Genomic DNA, 18,168 nt, shown 5'->3' with positions numbered 1-18,168 from the left:
TAGTATTTTTATTTAATATTATCTACCTTCGTCAAAGTGATGCATATAATCCAAAAGTGCGGAGCCCATTTTTAAAATTACAATATTTGCCATAGAAATCCTTGCGACGTAATTGGCTGCCTCTCCTACTTTCACCACAAGAGGACGCCAAAAGCAAACTTTGAAACAGAATTCCCCTGCAAGGTACAGCAGAACCTCCATTTACGAGCTTAATTGGTTCTATGACGGAGCTCTTAACTCAAAACACTTGTAGGGTACCTGAAATCTCTCTCTCTAAAATCTACTTGACAAATATACTCTCTATTTTATGCTGCAGCTGTTACATATACTGTAATATTGTACATGGTAATTGTTATATATTGTATATATTATATACAAATATAATACATCAGTATATATCATAAACTGTATAGATCATATGTAAATATTACAAATATGTTATATTTTATATTGCTACTATGGTACATTTTTAGTCTACTTTATACCTGCATTATCATTTCTATCCTTACACTTTTCATCATTTGTAACTGAGCTACTGTGTGGAACAATTTCCCTTGTGGATCAATAACGTTTGTCTAAGTCTAAGTCTAAATCAACTTTAACTAAAGTCAATTTAATTGGTGCTTGGCCCCTCGAAAAGAGCACAATAAGAACATGTGTTGCAGACTTTGAATGGTCTCTGACGAAAAACTTCGACACTCCACTTCTGAGGTTTTGCAAATTTATTTTTTCTAAGACTAAAAAAAGTGGCAAGGAGGACACGGTCAATTCACGCACACACGTCAGCCGCAGCAGTTCCACTCTCTGCTTCCAGAGCAAACCACATGACAAGGAGGGAGAACATCAACATGGTAAATTTCACCCCAACCAGACTTGACAAAAGAGCTTTAATACATTTTAAAAATATCTCTAAATAAGTCACCATCAGTACAAGGCGAAATCAAAAGCCTCCAAATACAGTCAGCTCAATAAAGGAGCAGAGCGACTGCGGCACGTCTTATCTGCTTCACGTTCTGTCGACAAACACGCGCGTCCCCTAGTGTGCGTCGCTATTAAAAGTCCTCCTTGCAACAACCGGACGGATATGTACTTTTTTTTTTCCTCGCCAAAACAAAACAAGCAGGCTTTGAGAAGGTTCACACACCAACAAAAAATACAACTTTGAAAAGCACTTTTCCACTCAGCTATATAATATACTTCCTTCTGAACTTCACAAAACTGCTCAAGGTGAGTTAGAATTCGTAAAACTAGCACAAGTACAAGTATTTATAATAATAATCTCTGCGCGACACACATGTCTCCCAGCAAAGGGAAAGTAGAATATAGAAGCTGGCCAAACTTCAAATACCCACTTGGCTTAAGAAAGTGCCAAATACACAATCTCATAAGACCAAGGTGAAAACTGTACTAGGTGTAGCTTAAACTCATTGACCCTAAAGCCTGCTTTCGTATTTCTTTGTGTTATGTTCTGGATAAGTCTATTTAAAGGCTTTTTCAATTTGAACGACTCTGGTCCTGATATGACTCACTGGACTCTCTGGCTCGGTGCTCATGCAAACACTAACACTATCACAACACTGTGGGCCTTGGGATTTCAGTTGAGCGTCAACAGGGGGAATTTGAGAAAGGTCCGAAGGTATGTCTTCAATTGCCATGGGAACTATTGAGGGGAATGGTCTCTGCTATACCCAGCTGGCAGTGCGTTCTGATTGGTTCAACTCAGGTAAAGAAACCAAGTCACTGTTACCAATCATTTGAAGCCCATGACTTTGTTCAAAATCACTGTCAAAGGACACACTCCTACGCTCAACCTCAACTGGCAGAAAGTTGGCCTGCAAAATCAGGTTTCTGTGGACTATTTTCTCCTGCCCTGTGTCAGGGTGTGCGATCCGGTAAGTGTGGCACCTTGAATGTTTGGAGACCACAGTGTATAAGGTGGACTCCCACCTTTGAGCTAATTTCCTACGACCACAACCGCATCGGTTCGCTAAAAGAACACAATATCCCACCTCAATGTCTGCACCCTTAGTTGCTCAGTTGTACAGGTCTGCTTGATGTCGCCAGCTGGATTCAGCATCGGCCTGGGCCAGAGTGAGGGCTTCCCTTAGATCATTCCTCATGCGCTTGATGTAGTATTATAGTCCTCGATGTTGTTGTCTTTTTCCAGCGTGTGGAACATGATATCCACAGGTAGTTTGGGAATCCGTCCATACATTAGGTAGAAGGGAGCATACCCAGTTGACTCATGGGCAGTGCAGTTGTAAGCAAAGGTCAGCGTCTGCAACATCTGAGGCCATCTTTGCCTTTCTCTAGGGGGTATGGTTCTGATCATGTTCCCTAAGGTTCTGTTGAACCTCTCGGTGTAGCCATTACCCATGGAGTGACAAGGCGTTGTTCCTGACTTTTTCACCCCGGCTACCTGCAACAACTCTTCGATCAGTTGGCTTTTGAAATTTGCTCTTTGATCCAAGTGGATTTGTTGCGGGAATCCATAGACACCAAAGTGTCTGCCCCACAGCTGTCATGCAACCTGCTTTGCTGAGTGGTCAGAGCATTTGACGGCATGGGCCATCTTAGTGAAATGTTCCGTCACAACAAAGACATCCACAGTCCCACATTTCGAATCTTCTGTGTACCAAAAATCTAGACAGACCAACTCTAAAGGGCTGGAGGTCTTGATACTTTCAAGCGGGGCACACTCTTCAGGTTCAAGGGTCTTGCTGACAATGTATCGTTTGCAACACTTGACATAATCTCAAATGTCACTTTCCATTCTAGCCCAGAAAAATCTCTGTCTCGCCAGGTACAAGGTCCAGCTCTACCCCTTGCAGGACTTGACTGACCAATGAGGAGGGTACTAGGTACTGATGCTGCAATTTCAGTTAACTTGCGTGGGTTAGTTACAGTGAACTTTGCTATATTAACACATGCATGACAGTTTCAGGCTCAAAAGGGTAAACAGATTTCACAGCAGTAGCTACTTGAAGAAAATTTGCTCTGACCGTGTATATACTTGATTTTATCATTTGCTGTTCTCTTTGGTGGTCGTCAATAACCTCCTCCATGAGTGACCACTTGGCAATAGGTTTTCACTTGAACACACAAGCTAGACTAGGATCGGGACAGTTCTTGATGAACATGACAGCTATTTCCACATCTATGTTGCTCATCTTGCTTCCCTGCTGTCTCAGTCGCCTGTTTGCTGTCTCTGCAGCTGTGTTCAGCCTAACCCAGTAATCTACAGGTGTCTCTCTACAGACTGGTCTGGTGTCATAGAAGTCTGCTAATGGCAAACAGGACCCAGGAGTTTCACTAAAGTAACATCTCAGTATATTATAGATTGTCTCGGAACCAGCAGTTTCACTACTCTTCAGTCCTACTTTGACAATACTTTTTGCTTCGCCAAGGAGATGTTTAAGGATCTCATACCTCTGTTCACTGGCTGAGAGATTCCTCTTTTGCAGGTACACTTCCATCAAATCGATCCATTCGTGGATGAGGTACTTGTCGTCACCGTCACCACGAAACATGGGAGGCTCTTTGACATCTGATCTGACTATCACACTCATTTTTGACAAGACAATGTTTTTTTCAGATGTGACTAGTCTATCAGTGTCATTTTGTTAAGGCTGGTTGGAAACCGCTAGTTATTGACTGGTTAGCAAACGACTGGCTATATAGAATCAAAGATACTGAAATTCCACGACATAGTGAATTTGCAAACAGCTAAAATTATGCACAAAGCAAACTATAACCTGCTACCCAAGAATATACAACAATTCTTCTCAATAAAAGAGGAGAAATATAATCTTAGAGAAAAATGTAATTTAAAACATTTGTACGCACGTACAACACTTAAGACCTTCAGTATATCAGTATGTGGAATTAAATTATGGAATGGATTAAGCAAAGCAATCAAACAATGTACTAATATGATCCACTTCAAGAAACTCTTCAAACTCAAAGTGTTTACAAAGTACAAAGAAGAACCATGACAAACATTTTCAATTTATTTCATCCATTCATTCATTCATTCTTAAAGTAATCTTACTTATCTCATCATATGAAATATGACTTTCTTCACCAATTATTATTATTAAATTCTTACTATTATTTATTTATTTATTTTTATTGTGATTACCTATGGAGTTTATTGTGAATAAATTGAGAACAGGAAGTGAATAAAAAAGTTTCAGCAACTGTTATGTAAAGAAAAGGGGTAGGATTAAATAAGCTCTGCTTCTTCCTACTCCTTTTCGAACATGTTGAAAAGAGAAACTGGAAATTGTGATGTATCATGTTGTATGCTTGCATGTTCGAAATAAACTCAAACTCTAACTCTAACTCTAACTCTCCTATCTGTGTCCCTAACTCACCAATAATGTCACGGAGCTGCTGGGTAACTGGGGTTCAAGAGGGGGGTTAAGGTTAAGGCAGGGTCCCCACTGAGTGATTCGTCATTTGCAAAATCAATAATTCTGCCTTGGGAACCTCCGTGCATGCCCGCCAATCCCCTGCTCCTCCCAACAACAGGTGTAAACAAGGTTAAGTTATCAAAACCTAGTCATGACCTAGTTGTGTTCACACAGATTTCTTAAAAAGAAAATAATAGTGGTATAGGATCACAGGACAGTGTAAATTATGCAGATATGATTTTCACAAGTGTTCAACATTATAAATGTTTTTGTTTCAGAGTACCATTACTAATTTCAGCTGCTAACAGGGATCACAGGTCTAACAACTTCACACCACGGACGTCACAGCTGAACCTCGGCGATCGGCTGACCAAATGATCCGGGTCACGGCACCGGTTTTATGTAGCAAACTTTGAATGGTCTCTTTGACGAAAAACTTCGACACTCCACTTCTGAGGTTCTGCAAATGTATTTTTCCCAAGAATGAAAAAAGTGGCAAGGAGGACAAGGTCAATTCATGCAGAATTTTAATTTGGGGTGTCGTCCCTCATTACAACATTCTTTCACACTTTATTTACGTCAAACGACGTGAATTTAATTTTATGAATGTGTTGTGCTAAAACAAATAAATTACGCATGTTTTAGTGCTAAATAACAATTTCAACATTAGGAAAACAAAGTCGCGGATGATAATGACCAGGATTAAATCCCTGTACATTTAATTACCAGCCCAGTATTAACACTCTGAATCATGGTAGACACTAAGAATGTTTGGAGAAATGTGATACTATATTATTATTAGTGACAGAGCAGGAAGCGGCGAGGGATACATCTGCAGGAAATTTTCAATGAAGCAACCCCCTCATTCATTAATTGACATTTCACACACGCTTGTCCCTACCCCGACCCCATGACCCCACGGATCATGGGGTCACATATGGGGATTTTTTGTATTTGTTGAAAAGTGGTAAATAATGACTAAATCCTTTAGCCATTAGTTATTTAATATAAACATGTTTAATATAAATAAATAAAAAACACAGGCTGAGAGATAATAATAAAACAAACACCCATATATAACAGTAGGTTGCTGCATGACAGATCAGGAATAAAGTAACAATTGTAGTAAAGAAAAGTGCTTTAGCCAAAGTGCAAATGTGCTTAAGGCAGAAAATGCACATCCCTCTTAGCCTATTGAATTAAAGTGTGGCTATTATTGGACATATAGTTAGCTGCATTAACAAATGTGTTTACGCACTGAAAGTTGCACCAGCAAAACATACATAAGAGTATCTATGTATATATGTCATGATATTTTTAAGAGTTGTAAACAGCACGATGCAATACATTCAAGCAAAAAAATAATTCGTATTCTATGTAAACATTCATTCATAAACTCCAAGGCATTTATACGTTGTAATTGGTACTATGGCCACAGGAGGGCGCATAACCGGAAACAGGGTCGTGCAACGACCGCACCTTTTATGCATAAAGCGACGTCATCTTTGATCAATCAACTTGGTCTATGTGAAAATTGGACCAATCGGACGCGGCGTAGGGGGCGGGACTTATAGAGCTGGCAAGTGGCTGCTTTCTTGCCGACCGTTTCTACATAAGAGATGCTAACAGCAGAAAGCAGCATCAAGAAAAATCGCTTGTATTAATCGGTAAACCGAGACACCATCGCGATGGGATTACTGACTATTCTGAAGAAGATGAAGCAGAAAGAGCGGGAGATGAGACTACTGATATTGTATCCTTTAAGTGTGCTAGCCGAGCTAACAGTAGCATTAAAGCGGCGTGTACTTGCTTTAGCTGTGCATGGCAATTAGCACTCCATGCTTGTGTGTACTAGTGGCAAATAAGCTCCATTTGGAAAGTGCGTAATGGTTCAAAACAAGCATTTCGTAACAGCACGATAGTTAGCATCTGGCCTTTGATTCCCTGACCTGGCTCACGAAGGGGCTTGGACAACGCGGGGAAAACCACAGTGGTGAAGAAGCTGAATGGCGAGGACGTCAGCACCATCCCGCCGACACTTGGCTTCAGGATCATCACGTTGGAGCACAGACAGTAAGGCACACATGTTCCAAAAACGTTGATGGAGCATTTAACTTCCGGTTCACGGAGCACGTAAAAACCCACTCCACTACTGCACTCATGTTTTGCATCGTTTTAGCTTCAAACTGAACATTTGGGACGTGGGCGGTCAGAAGTCTCTGCGCTCGTACTGGAGGAACTACTTCGAAAGCACAGACGGGCTGGTGTGGGTGGTGGACAGTGCGGACAGACAACGCATGGAGGACTGCAAGCAGGAGCTCCACAAGCTGCTGCTGGAAGAGGTCACTCAGGCGGCGGTTGCATCTTCCAATTAATCAATTTGATGTGCGTTTTTTTGTTGTTGCAGAGGTTACTAGGTGCTACTTTGTTGGTGTTTGCCAACAAGCAGGACTTACCTGGTGCTTTGTCTAAAGATGCAATCCAAGAGGTTAGTGCTTTTTCCCCTTCCCACAATGTTCTAGACTAACTGTAATTTGCAGGCTTTGGGCCTGAACGATATCAAAAACCACCACTGGTGCATCATTGGCTGCAGTGCAGTGACGGGACAAAACCTTCTGCCAGGAGTGGACTGGTTGCTAGAAGATATCGCTGCTAGGATCTTTACTGCAGACTGAAAGACTATTACACTTCTGATGAAGCTTTTCATACATAATGCAAAGTGATTTATTACATAAAGTGTTATATGCCATTAAAATAACCCATCCATCCATCTTCTACCGCTTAGTCCAGACCTGGGCATTCTGCGGCCGCGGGCCGCATCCGGCCCTTTGTACGTCACTGTCCGGCCCGCGTGAGGCCAATTATAAATTACAAAATAAATTTTAAAAAGTATATATTTCGAGTGTGCAATACAACAGTGCTGCTTTTGTTTTGAAAAGCGTTATTTGTATTACTTCCGTGTGGACGTATGCTCGTGCGCGCAGCGGCAATCACAAATACAAAATAAATTTTAAAAAACATCTTTGTCGTGCGTGCAATACAACTGTGCTGCTTTTATTTTGAAAAGTGTTATATGTGCGTATGTCCTGTGAGGGAAGGCGTACAGCGGTTATCCCCGAGACGGTAAAAAGAGAAAAGTTGATGACGAATGGCGTGTTTTAAAAAAGACATGGACTGCCAAGTAAAGGTAAAGCTGTGTGCTTATTTGTGGTACACATGTTGCTGTGTTTAAAGAATATAGTGTAACGACCTGCTGAAGTAGATGTTGTCTTCTTGAGTTGTGTAAATGAGAAGTGAGGAGACGTGCGTGTGGAAGGAACGAGATATGTTGAGCTGTGTTAGTATAGCTTGCTCAATAAAAGTTTAAAAATTGCGTCAGACTTGCTGTGCACTTCTTCTGGACGCTACAATTGGTGTCAGAAGTAAAACTTTGCACATACTGCGCTGCTTGTGTGCTACGTCATCGGGAGGTACGTGCCACGTGAGGAGCTCGCCGCAAAGAGAGAGACAGAGACAGCGTTTACAGGTGCAGCCACGCTGCTTGCCACGGGGGGAATTCCGCCCTCAATGAAGACTCCCAGGTTTTATGGCAAGGCGAAGTGGGAGGCATTTCATCCCACTTGTGACATCAATTGTAGCGTCCAGAAGAAGTGCACACCAAGTCTGACGTTCTTTTTAAACTTTTATTGAGCATGCTATACTAACACAGCTCAACTTATCTCGTTCTTTCCAAAAGGAAAACCAATCCTCTCATTTCCACAACAACGCTTCTTCGCCAATCACCTTACAGACGTGCTACGTTCACAATAAAGAGGATGAAGTGACAGAAATTGAAATTTTTGTATTGTAATATACATCAGGAAGTGTTGTGTAAGAAAGTGTTAAAAATAAAACCATCAAAAGCCATCTGCTTTTGTATAAAGATAAGTTAGGCTAAATGAAAACTATCTATCTTACGGTATATCAAAAATAATTTGTGCAAAACTTAATTGAAATATTGTCGGTGTGGCCCTCCAGCAGTGCTCGGGTTGCTCATGCGGCCCCCGGTAAAAATTGCCCACCCCTGGCTTAGTCCCTTCGGGGTCGTGGGGCATATCTCAACTACAGTCGGGCGGATGGCGGGGTACACCCTGGACAAGTCGCCACCCCATCACTGAGCAAACATTCACACTAGGGCCAATTGGAAGTGGGAGGGAACCCACGCAGTCACAGGGCGTACATGCAAACTCCACACAGAAAGATCCCGAGCCCGGGATTGAACTCTGGACCTCCGTATTGTGACCATTCAAGGTTTTATTATCATATTAATTTTGTAATAGTATTAAAAAAAAAAAAAACACACGACATTTTCTTGGTTTTTATTTTAAAAACATTCCATATTTAGTTACAACTTCTGGCCTGGTCAATGTCACATCTGCAAAACAAATGGGAGCAGTCAATAGAATGTCAGTGAAGTTACAATTTGAAATATGCCAGTGACAAGTCAGACAACCCTAAAGGAAAAACAGTTTAATTCCTGCCAAAAGCAAGAGCTAAACATTGCAAGTAAAAAAAAAAAAACACAAAAATTGAAAGGTCTTCACAGAAGTAAACAGGGGGGGAAGAGTTATTTAATAACCAATTATAATGAATCAGGTACAGTTACTTTGCATGCTGTCAGCTTTTGAGACTTGGCCAAATTTTTCCTTAAGCCCAATGTAGCCCCCAGTAAAAAAGTTTTGGCACCCCTAGTTTAAAATGCTCATCTGCGAACAGATTACTAGTCATTAATAACTCAGACTAGGGCAGTAAAATAAAGCGCAAGCCAATACATGGCAACATACAATATCTACTTACCAAATAAAGACTGCTAGGCGCAGCAAGTCAGACATCCCTAAAGAAAAACATGTTATGTAGTTTAATTCCTCGCAAAAGCAAGAGCTTATGCTGCAAATAACTGGCAATTGATCAGAATGTGAGACATCAGTCATTAGGCTACCTATTTCTCCACAGAACACCAGCGGGTCACCTTACACCTGCATACAGGGTTCTCAGTGCCATGACTGGGTCAAATGGAGAAACGGTGTTCCTTCTTGGAAGGAGTGACGATGTTCCTTCTTGGAAAGTCATCATTTCTACTCCTACAGAAAGTAAAGCACTGAATCATACACACCTGCTGAACAAGCTGGGCTGATGGCGTTTAATCTGCAACATACTGTACACCAACCTATAGTGACACAACTCCCATTATTTTAAGTTAACTCAGTGATTGACAGTTTGCTAAATTGATGTGGATCAGTAATGTTACCAGTCAGTCATGAATTTTCAGACTGGGGCGGTATAAGAAATAATCACTTCCACAAAACAACATGACAGCAACTATGGACATCATACACACCTGGTGAACAAGATGGGCAGATTGGAGTTTCACCTGCACCGTCCTGTAGTGACAAAACTCCCATTATTTTAAGTTAACTGAGTTATGGACAATTGGTTAAATTGATGTGGATCAGTAATGTTACCAATCAGTCATGAATCTTCAGACTGGGGCGGTAAAAGAAAATCACTTCCACAAAAGAACATGACAGCAACTATGGACATCATACACACCTGGTGAACAAGATGGGCAGATTAGAGTTTCACCTGCACGTCCTGTAGTGACAAATTCCATTATTTTAGGTTAACTCAGTTATGGACTATTGGTTAAATTGATGTGGATCAGTAATGTTACCAATCAGTCATGAATCTTCAGACTGGGGCGGTAAAAAGAAAATCATTTCCACAAAACAGACATCGCGGTACGGATATTTCTTATCACAGCCATTAATTGCAGTTATGCTGAAACACAAGGCTGCACAATTAAGGTAAAAATGTTATTATTGAATCACAATTTAATTGTTAAGTGTTTGGCTTGAACGAGGTGGGGAATCTTTGGTCACCTTACAATTCGATAAATTGATGGTGCATGTTGCTGCCATTTTAAATTTTCACTCGAAACTTATTAAAAGTGCATTTGTAATAGGAAATTCCCATTTATTAAATTAATGGAAGTGTGCAAAACTGGAATATAAGTGCCCTATTATATAAAAGCAGCAGGTCGAATCTGTGTTACTTTACAATCGATCATTTACTAATCATTTATAATCATCCATGTCCCAATTGCGATGCATCTAAAAATCATTCTTTCCTCCACCTCCTGTGAATGTGACAGCATCGTGTAATTGTAATGTTTAATAATGAAAGGCTATAGATAGATTAACAAAACATTTTAGCTAGGGTTGATTGATCTTTTGTAACACTGACAAAATTATGAAGGAGCAACCATCCGGGTAAACTTATAGACTGTATAAACAAGTTGTGGCAACATTCTGTACAGATCGCCTGCAGCATTTTCTTCACGACATTAAGGACAATTCATTTCACATCTAAAATGAAAGAATCAAATTTGTCTTCACAGTATACTCTGTGGGACACATTTCTACATTTCCAATATTGTCCACACCTGTCACCATCTACCAGCAGTGTGCTCTTAAACACAAGTGAACACTCTACAGCAGTCAAGAGTAAATTAAGTTAGTGATCAACTCTGTACTCAGAAGGGAAGTTCCGTGTAGTTGCTTTCCACCATGTTCTCAAGCCTAATGGTGCCAGTGCGCATGCGCTGACACATTTCCTGGAGGGGAACGCCGTTTCTTAAAATGCATAAGTGACGGTTTTTCCTAATTAAAAATTTAAACTGAATTCCTAACCATCTGGAATGTTTCCTTGATTTATTATGCCGTTAAAGCCTGAACAGAAACATGTACTCACCTCAACTCACAGCTGAAGCCAACAGCATGGCGGCCATCAACCTGCAAACATCTCATTAGTTGCAGCTCCAGATAGAAAATTATGTTACAGCAGTTTCCTTTCAGACAGTTGGAAACCCCAACAAGTTGTCCCCTTGTTGCCCTGGCAACACCAGTGGGTTCACCTTTGCAGGTCTGGCATTCACACAAGGCGTAAGACATGTGCAGATCTCATCACCAAGGAAACTACTTTATCAAGTGAGCTTTGACTCACCTGCTCCAGGTTAGAGTAAACAGCTTCTTAAAATGTCACATCTGTAGAAAGACAGCATGGTTAAATTTGTGGCAGTTTAGTGAGACTACTGTTATCAGGTCATGCTGGTGTCAGAATTCCATTTCTCATCAAGAGATCAGACGAACGAGATTCCAAAATGTCTCATCATAATCAGCTGGGATTGTGTGTATGCTAAGGTTTTGGTCAACTCACCTTCAGTCTGCTACAGCCACCACCATTTTAGAATCTGTCAAAATACAAACATGTTTCCATTAGTACTTAAACTACATGTTAAGAGAAAAAGTTTTGACAAAAGTGCTCAGTTGTTCATGTCGTTTCACAATTTGTCAAAGTGAGCTAGTGAATCATCATTGCACAATTGAGGCAAAACCATAACACTTGGACCTTACCTCAAAACCGCAATCAACTCTCTCCGCTACAGCCACCGCCACTTTAGCATCTGTTACAATACAAACATGTTTCCATTTGTACTTCAACTACATGTTTAAAAGAAACTTAAAAAAAAAAAAAAAAAGTGCTCAGTTGTTCATGTCGTTTCACAATTTGTCAAAGTGAGCTAGTGAATCATCATTGCACGATTGAGGAAAAACTATAACACTTGGACCTTACCTCAAAACAGCAATCAACTCTCCCCGCTACAGCCACCGCCACTTTAGCATCTGTTAAAATACAAAGATGTTTCCATTTCTACTTCAACTACATGTTTAAAAGAAACTTAAAAAAAAAAAAGTGCTCAGTTGTTCATGTCGTTTCACAATTTGTCAAAGTGAGCTAGTGAATCATCATTGCACGATTGAGGAAAAACTATAACACTTGGACCTTACCTCAAAACAGCAATCAACTCTCCCCGCTACAGCCACCGCCACTTTAGCATCTGTTAAAATACAAAGATGTTTCCATTTGTACTTCAACTACATGTTTAAAAGAAACTTAAAAAAAAAAAAGTGCTCAGTTGTTCATGTCGTTTCAGTTTGTCAAAGTGAGCTAGTGAATCATCATTGCACGATTGAGGGGGAAAAAAAAAAAACACTTGGACCTTACCTCAAAACTGAAATGAACTTTTTCCATTTCGTAGCGCTTTCAAATCCCTGCAGGTGGAAAATGTTCATTAAATCCAGCAGCACTTGAAAATTTAAAGTACAGGATGCCAAAGTAGTCTGATCAGGGCTTTGGTGACAAACTGCCATGTGACAATAGCCGTCCAGCTGTTTTTGGGATTTAACCCATTTCATCCTCTCCAACTGTCTTCAACTAGAGTAACGAAAATCATTACAACTTACATTATGCACCATCAGCATCCCTTCATCTGTGGGGTCGACTTCCAGCTGACAGACAAAAAGAACTGAGCTTATTTCAACAGCAAAAGAGTCACTTCTCACATGTTGCCTTGCACAACAAATCAGATGCAAAATTGACATCAGGGACTTCAGACATATGCTTGTCAAAGAATATCGGATCATCATATTTAACCACAGAAAATATGCATCAATTCATCAGCCATTCAGACCTTTTTAGAGCCATGTGATAGAGGTTCTGTCCAACCTTAAGAGTCAGATCATATGATGTTTCCAATCTGATGGCAGTCATCTAGACAGACAAATAATGCAGTTAGGGCTAATGCTAACCCATTTAAATAGGGCAAATCGAAAGATAAGAAAAATCAGAGTGAATGTTGACATTATCTTCAGGCATGTGCTTGACATAGAAACATCATTTTGACCATTTACTGAAATATTTCCATGTCTTGCCAGTCACACACCTTTAAGTGGAATACGAGGATGTAGTCCTCCTTCCGTGAGGTCCCTGGAGTGTTTTTATCTGCAGGAATGAGAGATTTATTATCCATGTGTCAACATAACTATCCTAAGACAAAACCCCAGGTGTGCTTCAGAATCTGGTAAAGAAGTCTCTTCAAAACCATTCAGTAAGAGAGAGTTCTAAAATCATCACATGAGCCATGTGTTTACATAAGCCCTGTCCACAAACATTTGATCTATCAAAACAAAGGTGCGGACTGCAATCTGTGAGGCCTTTCAAATTTTATAGAAGTTGGTTTTAGCTTTTGAAATTGACACAATGTGGGACAAATAATTGATAAGCACGCAAACCGTGTAGGTCAGGGGTGGGCAATTAATTTTTACCGGGGGCCGCATGAGCAACCCGAGCACTGCTGGAGGGCCACATCGACAATATTTCAATTCAATTTTGCTCAATATTATTTTTGATATATACCGTAAGATAAATAATAATAATAATAATTAATAATAATAGTAATACTTCAACATATGGAATGCTGTTACACACACTGACTAATATAAATAAATTAACATTAATAATAAATGACAGTAAAATAAGCACACGTATGACTGAGGAGTCATAGTGTAACTTTGTGTGGTGTTTGAGTTGTCCGACTTTGTGTGGCCATAAACGCACCAGTGGTTTACTGCTATGCGTGTTGGTGACAGATGACAAGTTGGTTTTGGCCTGGTTTGTACAGCAGAAAATGAGTAGTTTTTCAAGATAGAATTGTTTTACTCATGTTGGTGTGGTTATGTCTAAATATAAACAGTTTTGCTCAATAAAGTGATCGATATAATTCCTGTCCTCGAAGCATCTCGATAGACGTTACAATAATTGAACGGTGTTCAATTGAACGGTGTTGACGAACACCGTTAGGGCTGCTTGTTGTCACTGTCACTCAAAGTTGCATTGCAAAATTACACAGAATAAATGTTTTTGTTTAGAATTCAGATGGGATTTGATTTGGTGCGCGGCATATATTTGCTGCGCGCAGCGGACGCTTGAGCAGTGCGCAATTGCGCAGGCACGCACCTTAGAGGGAACATTGCTTTGCAGTCCATGTCTTGTTGGAAACACGCCATTCGTCATCAACTTTTCTCTTTTTAGCGTCTCGGGTGTAAACCGTGCATCACTTGTCGCTGCATGTGCACCTTCACTTGCAGGTTACACACTGACACACGCCCATAAATAATAATTTTCAAAATAAAAGCAGCACAGTTGTATTGCGCGCACAACAGATGTTTTTTCAACTTTATTTTGTAATTGCAGCTGTTCACATACACTCACAATCACGCACACGTCCACACGGAAGTAATACAAATAACGATTTTCAAAACAAAAGCAGCACCGTTGTATTGTACACGACAGATACTTTTTAAAATTTATTTTGTAATTTATAATTGGCCTCACGCGGGCCGGACAGGGACGTACAAAGGGCCGGATGCGGCCCGCGGAATGCCCAGGTCTGGTGTAGGTTCTGCAAGTTTTTGCAAGTCAAATTTGAGACTTAAAATTCTGACCGGACTGCAGACAATTTAGCCCATCACAAAATGAATTTAAAGACATTTTAAGGCCTTTAATTCAAACAATGGATCGAAAAATTTTAGACCATTGACTGCATCAAAGCACAAGAACAGTCCAATACAAGCAATTCTGTGTGTGGTAGTCATGAGACTTAATTTTCTTTGATACACAATTAGTTTTGTAACCTTTACCAAATGGAGCTTCTTGGACATCATGTGGTGTGATATGTTAAAGTTTGTATACAAATATTGTCTTAACTAGAGGTAAAAGTGGGGCAGATTACGAATCATATTTGGATAGGCTCTCATATGGACAGAACAAAAGTTAGTGGAAAGGGCCAGAGTTTGAATGAGTTGGAACATACCCGACATTCAGAAGAAATTCAACCAGCCACCTATACATAAACTGCAGTCATTAAAAAGGCATTTTAAAAGCTATACTACATTTACAGTGCATTACTGTGCTGGCTACATGCTACTCAGATTACATAATATTGTCATCTAAGGTAGTCAGTGAGAGAGTTCAGTTTACATCATTGCAGCATGATAGTTAAGAGCAGTGATTCTCAAAGTGTGGTACACGGGCTCCATCTTGTGGTACGCCAAATAATCACTTTGTTAAAATACAGTGTTTTATTTTCCCATATTCAGTGCCTTGTTTTAAATACTTGGGCCTACTATGTTACTGCATTTTAAAGTTGGTCATTATGGTGATACTTTGAGAAAAAATTCAAACTTCCCTACTAAATTTTAAAACTGCCATAAAATCATGGCTCAGCTCAACCTCTACCTGATCTGAACCAAAATTGATCCCCAGCAACTCTTCAAAGCATCAAATAGGTTTATATGTGGTTATAGTGTATATATATTTTCTCATTCTGTTTAGCACACTCTTGGAGTCAACATGTGCATAGTCATGTACATAGTGTATATAACCTCCCCCATGTTTTGCATATCGTTTTTCAAATCACCTGACGGTGTATATGTACACAATTTATATTTTTTTTTTAATGTAATTGTTTATATACATGTTATATATCTTATTACTGAATGTATCCAATGTGATGATTTAATGGCCCACAATGGAAACATGCCTTTTTGCGCCATCCATTTGCCTTTTTAAGGCATTATATGGATTCAATTCTTTAAGATGTCAATAAACTTATCAAAAAGCCCATGTGTTTTCTGAGGGTGTTTTTTCAAACAGTTTGAGAAACACTGCTTTAAAAAAAAAGGCACAAAATTCACATCAAACAGAAATTAAAGTTTGTTTTCTTTCAAACTACCTGGCTTTTATGGAGAGTCTTCATTTTGCACCTGAAAATAGGAGAACATGTAAGCTTTCGCAATGTGCCTGCAACATGCTAGCACCACTCATGATACTATTTTTTAATACAACGTCTCAAATCAGAACTTGTAAAGTGCAATCACAGTCATTCAGAACAGGTCTGTGAAAAGTATCATCATTGAGAGACGCTGTTAGCTGCACCATGTCACGTGGGCGGACACGAAGCACCGCTAGCATAGCATTCAAAAAGGTGCGTCTGTACAGCAAAAAGACGAGAAAAATGTTGGACATAAAAGCTAAAAAATGCAGTTAATAGCTCAACAACTGCAGATAACTGCCGTTGAGACTAATCAAAAAGTAGTGTAAGGTCGGATGGTAACGGATGGCGGTCTAAGCTGCACCGACTGCTATTTCTAGAAACAAGGAAGCTAATCACGAAGAATGGCTGAATTAAGGTGTCGACAAGAAAAAGGCACATCGAAATGTTTCAGACACAAAACACGTTAGGCGAGTTAGAAACAAACAATGTTAACAAATAAAAGCCCAAATTTGTATAGAGGACCTACCAGACAGAGCCAAAGAGGAGGAGGAAATGGACTGATCGAAGGCTTCATCCGCGATTTATAACCGCACTGAGACTCCTCCCACACTGCCATACGTTACACAACCTCGAGAGGTCTTCAACGCCTTCAAACTGCATTTTGCTGCCTTGAGGTTTTTAATAGTGTACACGCAGCAGTCAGATAAGTGCTGTGTAATTACCACCTTGCGATAGTTGAGAATAAGATGATAAATATCTGTATTAGACGGAGCCGTTGCAGTTCTTCTTCGTGTGTCAATACCTTTAGCTGCTGCCACCTGTCGAGTATAGGAGGAATTGCAGGGACTTTTAAGTGACCATCGATTTTCTACCGCTTGTCCCTTTAATTCATTTTAAAACATCTGACAAAAATATATGGGATAGAACAGGGGTCGGCAACCCAAAATGTTGAAAGAGCCATATTAGACCAAAAATACAACAACAACAAAATCTGTCTGGAGCCGCAAAAAAATAAAAGCCTTATATAAGTGTTATAATGAAGGCAGCACATGATGTACGTGTCTATATTAGCTATATTAGCCTACTATCAAAGGCTGACACAAATCTTTGTTGACAGAAATGTTGTATAATATAATTTTTATTCTACACATTTTTGCAACATGGGAAATCATTTCTAAAAATGGAGGCTTCACATAGGATGCGATAACTTCTGGAAATTACTGGTTAAGAATGGCCAAAGGTATAAATGTGTGTGTCCAAGTTAAAGCAAACGGCAGGCTGACTTCTTCTAATGGATTTATTACAATCTTTGCAAGCTGGGTAACGTTTGGTCCGGAACAACATGGCACACAAACAACCATCAGAAATGCAGCCGATATTACATACAGATAATGTGTCATGAGACATGCAAATATACATTAAATACACAGATGACATAAGTAAAGGAAATTAAATTAGCTGAAACATACCTAATAAAACGAGGCATAATGATGCAATATGTACATACGTACAGCTAGCCTAAATAGCATGTTAGCACTGCTCGCTGTACATATCCTACGAAGTCAGACCAACACTGTTTCAATGTCCATTTCGCAGATGATATAATTGTTGATGACTGAAGTGCTGATATCAACTAAACCTAACCCCCCCCCGCCCCAACCCTCTCCACATCCCACCCCCAGGATTGTAAATAATGTAAATAATTCAATGTATATACTCTGATGATTAACTTGTGTGATGACTGTATTATGCTGATAGTATATATTTATACCATGAATTGATTAACGTGGACCCCGACTTAAACAAGTTGAAAAACTTATTCGGGTGTTACCATTTAGTGGTCAATTGTACGGAATATGTACTGTACTGTGCAATTAAGTCTCTCTCTCTCTCTGTTAGTTTGCAGTTATGCACTGACCATATATGCCTGCTAAGCACGCCAGCAAATCAACAAAACTCACCTTTGTGCATTCATGCACAGCATAAAACGTTTGGTGGACAAAATGAGACAACGAAGGAGTGGCATAAAACACATCTTTA

At 39.8% G+C, this 18,168-nt stretch overlaps 1 protein-coding gene, 1 long non-coding RNA gene and 8 other non-coding genes across 35 annotated transcripts; 1 reads left to right on the top strand and 9 right to left on the bottom strand.

Annotated features, from left to right (window-relative positions):
* Window positions 1-5,947: 5,947 nt before the first annotated feature.
* arl2 (ADP-ribosylation factor-like 2) lies at window positions 5,948-7,390 on the top strand. Its single transcript, XM_062066906.1, has 5 exons — window positions 5,948-6,168; window positions 6,378-6,488; window positions 6,595-6,757; window positions 6,823-6,903; window positions 6,956-7,390. Exons 1-5 carry the CDS (start codon window positions 6,104-6,106, stop codon window positions 7,088-7,090), a joined length of 555 nt encoding a protein of 184 aa, XP_061922890.1. The 5' UTR covers window positions 5,948-6,103; the 3' UTR covers window positions 7,091-7,390.
* Window positions 7,391-8,757: 1,367 nt separating this feature from the next.
* Window positions 8,758-16,864, bottom strand: LOC133661863 (uncharacterized). Of its 26 annotated transcripts, XR_009828023.1 has the most exons (18): window positions 16,655-16,858; window positions 16,087-16,117; window positions 15,166-15,195; window positions 13,237-13,295; window positions 12,985-13,064; window positions 12,758-12,802; window positions 12,519-12,565; window positions 12,302-12,351; window positions 12,087-12,136; window positions 11,867-11,916; window positions 11,670-11,703; window positions 11,205-11,497; window positions 10,005-10,046; window positions 9,793-9,835; window positions 9,568-9,621; window positions 9,394-9,430; window positions 9,252-9,288; window positions 8,758-8,829 (listed from the first exon to the last, which is right to left on the bottom strand). It is a non-coding gene; the product is annotated as an uncharacterized LOC133661863 (long non-coding RNA). The 26 variants fall into 26 exon arrangements; XR_009828021.1 differs by having other exon boundaries at window positions 9,394-9,621; window positions 16,655-16,864; XR_009828017.1 differs by lacking the exons at window positions 9,394-9,430; window positions 10,005-10,046 and adding an exon at window positions 9,917-10,004.
* Window positions 9,684-9,756, bottom strand: LOC133662963 (small nucleolar RNA SNORD31). Its single transcript, XR_009828205.1, has one exon. It is a non-coding gene; the product is annotated as a small nucleolar RNA SNORD31 (small nucleolar RNA).
* On the bottom strand, window positions 9,898-9,968 carry LOC133662965 (small nucleolar RNA SNORD31). Its single transcript, XR_009828207.1, has one exon. It is a non-coding gene; the product is annotated as a small nucleolar RNA SNORD31 (small nucleolar RNA).
* On the bottom strand, window positions 10,107-10,178 carry LOC133662964 (small nucleolar RNA SNORD31). The gene has a single exon (XR_009828206.1). It is a non-coding gene; the product is annotated as a small nucleolar RNA SNORD31 (small nucleolar RNA).
* LOC133662966 (small nucleolar RNA SNORD22) lies at window positions 11,300-11,425 on the bottom strand. The gene has a single exon (XR_009828208.1). It is a non-coding gene; the product is annotated as a small nucleolar RNA SNORD22 (small nucleolar RNA).
* LOC133662961 (small nucleolar RNA SNORD30) lies at window positions 11,562-11,629 on the bottom strand. Its single transcript, XR_009828203.1, has one exon. It is a non-coding gene; the product is annotated as a small nucleolar RNA SNORD30 (small nucleolar RNA).
* On the bottom strand, window positions 11,771-11,833 carry LOC133662958 (small nucleolar RNA SNORD29). The gene has a single exon (XR_009828200.1). It is a non-coding gene; the product is annotated as a small nucleolar RNA SNORD29 (small nucleolar RNA).
* LOC133662960 (small nucleolar RNA SNORD29) lies at window positions 11,991-12,053 on the bottom strand. The gene has a single exon (XR_009828202.1). It is a non-coding gene; the product is annotated as a small nucleolar RNA SNORD29 (small nucleolar RNA).
* LOC133662959 (small nucleolar RNA SNORD29) lies at window positions 12,206-12,268 on the bottom strand. Its single transcript, XR_009828201.1, has one exon. It is a non-coding gene; the product is annotated as a small nucleolar RNA SNORD29 (small nucleolar RNA).
* Window positions 16,865-18,168: the final 1,304 nt, after the last annotated feature.

Source organism: Entelurus aequoreus, linkage group LG12, assembly GCF_033978785.1.
Source record: "Entelurus aequoreus isolate RoL-2023_Sb linkage group LG12, RoL_Eaeq_v1.1, whole genome shotgun sequence".
Taxonomy (NCBI): Eukaryota; Metazoa; Chordata; class Actinopteri; order Syngnathiformes; family Syngnathidae; genus Entelurus; species Entelurus aequoreus.
This window is presented reverse-complemented; position numbering and strand designations above follow the sequence as displayed.